General features: G+C 46.8%; 1 protein-coding gene across 1 annotated transcript; it reads left to right on the forward strand.

The window, feature by feature from the left end:
• Nucleotides 1-2,221: 2,221 nt before the first annotated feature.
• Nucleotides 2,222-3,193, forward strand: LOC138267870 (olfactory receptor 5M5-like). Its single transcript, XM_069217096.1, has one exon. The coding sequence runs from the start codon at nucleotides 2,222-2,224 to the stop codon at nucleotides 3,137-3,139; it is 918 nt and encodes a 305-aa protein (XP_069073197.1). The 3' UTR covers nucleotides 3,140-3,193.
• The last annotated feature ends 933 nt before the right edge of the window (nucleotides 3,194-4,126 follow it).

Raw genomic sequence — 4,126 nt, forward strand, 5'->3', positions numbered from 1 at the left:
ACTTCTTGTTCAGATCAGGCAGCCAGGAGCCAGACATGCGTGATTTGCGCAGACTCCTGGCTGCCTGAGCTGAACTTTGCTAGGCTGAAGAGGTCACAGCTCCTATGGGCGTGACCTCCTCAGCTCAGCAAAGGTGCCTCAAGGCCCTCCCCCTCAATGATGAGAGGAAGTGTCACCTATTGACTTCGACCTGGGCGCTTCAAGTTTAAGCCCTGAAGCACCCAGAGTGGGTGTCAATCAGTGACACCTCATCACTGAGTGGGGAGGGGTCAGCAGTCTCACTGACCCCCATCCCACTCTGTGCCGAAGTTGGGACTGTTGCCTTTCCTCATTGGCTGGGTCAGCCAGTGAGGGAAGGCAGCAGTCCCAACCCTCCTGGGACCTCCGAGCTGAAGGTAAGTGTGTGTGGGTGTGTGTGTTTTTAAATTGTTTGGTGGGTGTGTGTATGTTTGAATATCGGATGAGTGTTGTGAATGAATGTGTGTGCGTGTGTGAATAAATGAGTGTGAGTGTGCTTCCCTCCCGCCCCCTCCCTCCTAAAATTATCATCCGCCACTGCTTAAAATAGCGTCCCCGCACTCATGAAGTCCGGGAAAATGGGCTTGGACGACATAAAGGCACCTCTGCTAGTGCAGGGGTGCCCCCACACACAGGTACTTTGCACCCTGCCTTCAGGGATGGAAAAACTGATATATAGGTGACTTATAAGTGACCTGGTGCAGTGAAAGTGGCTGAGAAATAGCGCATGCATTATTTCACACAGGCTACAATGGCAGTCCTGTAGAAGCTTGGCATGGGCTCCTTATGGGTGGCAAAAGAAATGCTGCAACCCATAGGGATCCACTGGAATCCCAATGCCCTAGGTACCTAGGTACCATATACTAGGGACTTATAAGGGCGGTCGAGTATGCCAATTTGGAATGGAATACTGGGTTACTAGTATGTAAGGACAAATTTGGAACCAGAGAGAGCATGAGCACTGGGGTCCTGGTTAGCAGGATTTTAGTGGCAAATCAAACACACTGACAAAACCAGTGAAACATACTGACGTGTAGGCCACAAACCATAAGCCCTGGGGTCCTGACTAGCAGGATCCCAGTGACACAGGCAAAACACACTGACAAACAGGCCAAAAATGGGGGTAACCATGCTAGAAAGAGGCTACTTTCTCACAACACACGAGTGATGTCTTAAATGTTTTAATTTTATATGTATTATTTCACAGGAAGCATTATAATGCAGGTAAATGTAAGTATATGGAACAAGTCACATCCGACCTCAACCTTCACCATCTCCCAGACAACACTGCACCGGGATTCAGAAAGGAGCACCGCACCAGAGCAGCCCTCCTGGTGGCCACCGACAACATTCAGCGGCGGGGAGCGCAAGGGGCCTCCGGCTGTGCCAGTTAGGTCGGGAGATGTTATTCCCGTGCCTGCGCCTCGCCCTATTGAAGATCGTCCAGAGCTATCACACGCGAGCGGGTGGCCGGGGCATCGGGGCTTTAGGGGCTTTGACCCCAGGGAGCGCAGGTTAAAGTGCGCTCTGGTGAAATTCCTGCAGCGATTTTGGAAAGGGCTCGAGGCCAGGGCCTCGGGTGATGCTAGTCGTGACCCTGAGCAGACCTCGGATTTTGTTCTTCTGCTCATATAATGGTAGCTGACGATTCATCACGAGTTTCTGTACTTTTTTAATCTTAATTACATTGCACCCACCTTTATCGCCGATATAGCACACTTTTAATTACTTTGAGTTTTATTCATTTTAACTTATTTAAAAATAAAAATAAGGCACACTGTGGCAAATCTGTAATGGTATTTAGATCAGTTTTATTAACTGTTAACAGTGTAATCAGTTGGAGGGAATCAGCACAAACTGTGCAGTTGACGGGTGCCCAGGGCGCTATACTGGATCTGTTTTAAGTATATTTTTGCCCAATTGTGAAATGTAGTGCAAAGGTTTAACAATCGTGCAATAAAGAATTAACTAACTTGAACAGTTTTGAGCGTGACTTGCTCTCAGGGTAACAATGGTCACCATGGTTAACGCATGCGCGGAAAGGCTGGTTGCAAATAACTGAAAATATGCAGCAGAGAACATGTTTACAAATGAAAAAGGCAACTCATGACAGAAGCTTTGTATTTGTGCACCTTTCAAAAAAGAAAATTCAAGAATCTGCTGCCCTCCCTCCTAGGTTCTTCCGGATTGGGTCTACTTGGATATGGGAAACGAAACTGGGGGCACAGATTTCATCCTGCTTGGACTCACAGACCGCCCGGAGCTGCAGACTCCGATTTTCGTCTTATTCCTTCTGATTTACGCCGTCACTGTGGTGGGCAACGTCGGCATTATTCTAGTCATCATTCTGCACTCAAATCTTCACACCCCCATGTATTTCTTCCTCGCAAATTTGTCCTTTGTTGATCTTGGTTATTCCACTTGTGTTGTCCCTAAAATGCTGGTGAACTCTGCCACCGGAAGTCAAACCATTTACTTTCACAGCTGTGCACTGCAGTTCTATTTTTTTGTGTCCTTTGTTATTTCAGAATTTTACATCTTGGTGCTCATGGCTTTTGATCGATACATGGCCATATGCTATCCGCTGCACTATACCACCCGGATGTCGCCCAGGTTCTGCGCTCTGCTGGTGGTCCTCTCTTATGCATATGGCTTTACAGACTCAATGACGCAGACCGTGCTGACGTTTCGCCTGTCGTACTGCGGCTCACGTGAAATCCATGGATTCTTCTGCTCAGACCCATCACTATTGAAGCTCACCTGCAGTGATCTCAGGATAAAACAAACGGTGCTCCTCATGTCTGCTGGTTTCAATCTCTCCATCACCTCTCTGGCCATATTTGTGTCCTACTTGTTCATCATATCAGCCATCCTCCGGATTCGATCCGCAGACGCGAGGCGCAAAACCTTCTCCACCTGTTCTTCACACCTGATGTCTGTCACCGTCTACTATGGAACCCTCTTCTTCATGTATCTGAGGCCCAATTCCGAGCAGTCAGTCGATCAAGACAAAGTGGCCACTGTCTTTTACTCAGTAATCATACCCATGCTGAACCCCCTCATCTACGGGCTGAGGAACCGCGATGTGAAGGAGGCCCTTAAGAAGCAAGTTCACGCATAGTAAGTGCCTTCCATCCCACGGAGAGGGTTGCAGGATCATATATGACTTTGACAAACTAGCAGCCTTTCTGAGTATTCCCAATCTGTGGTGGAATTTGAAGTCGCGATTGAAATCCAGAGAAGTCCTGGTTTGAATACACTAATGGAATGGCAAATTCCTGCTGTCAAATATCATTGGTGCTTGACTCTTGTGAGCGCGTCTTGTTTGCAGCACGGTGCAGCGAAATTACTCCGCCTAAGTACCGCTACAGTTCCCAATGAAATTTATGTATTTAATTATTTTGGCTAATTAAAATATCTATAATTAAAGTGCATGCTTACTGAGTCTGTAAGGAAACAAGGATGATTGACAATGTTTTACGTTTAGTAACTTTCTGAAATCCTTAACTACATGACATGTAGGTCTAGAGGCAAGGTGATGATTTTCCAAGCCACCTCTGGGACACTGACTGCAGTATAAAGAATGCGTTGGGAGGGCTCCTGTGAATTCACATGAGAAACCCTTAGCCGCCGCTGTTCTGGAGATGTCCATACGCTAGAGGGTGGTCACAAACAGTTCTGCTGGGGACCTTTGAAAGTGATGGGGTAACAGTAGGGTGTGACTGTTACGTAGTGAGCAAACTTAATGGGCAAACGTGAGGTCTGGGGGAGTCCTCCTCCGGAGAAAAAAACTCATGAAGGATTGCCAAATGGTGCATTTTAGAGCAAATCAATTCAGTGGGAATACAAGGTTTATAAAGAAGTGGGAACGTCTAGCCTTGAATTGAAATATTAAACAAAATTGCCCTCAATCTCATTGCATCAATATGTTCGACAGTTACTGCAAAGTGGCAAGATGACCACAGCACACAGAATGTATAGTCCAAAGGTGTAGCAAGGACAAGTATCCCTGATGGTGTATTGGAGGTCGGAGGAAGCAAAAGGTTGAAAAAGTCCCAAGTCTTGTTTGTAGAAGGTGTCTTTATTTGTAGGTACTTTTGATCATTGT

The sequence above is a fragment of the Pleurodeles waltl genome, chromosome 12 (genome assembly GCF_031143425.1).
Source record: "Pleurodeles waltl isolate 20211129_DDA chromosome 12, aPleWal1.hap1.20221129, whole genome shotgun sequence".
NCBI lineage: Eukaryota > Metazoa > Chordata > Amphibia > Caudata > Salamandridae > Pleurodeles > Pleurodeles waltl.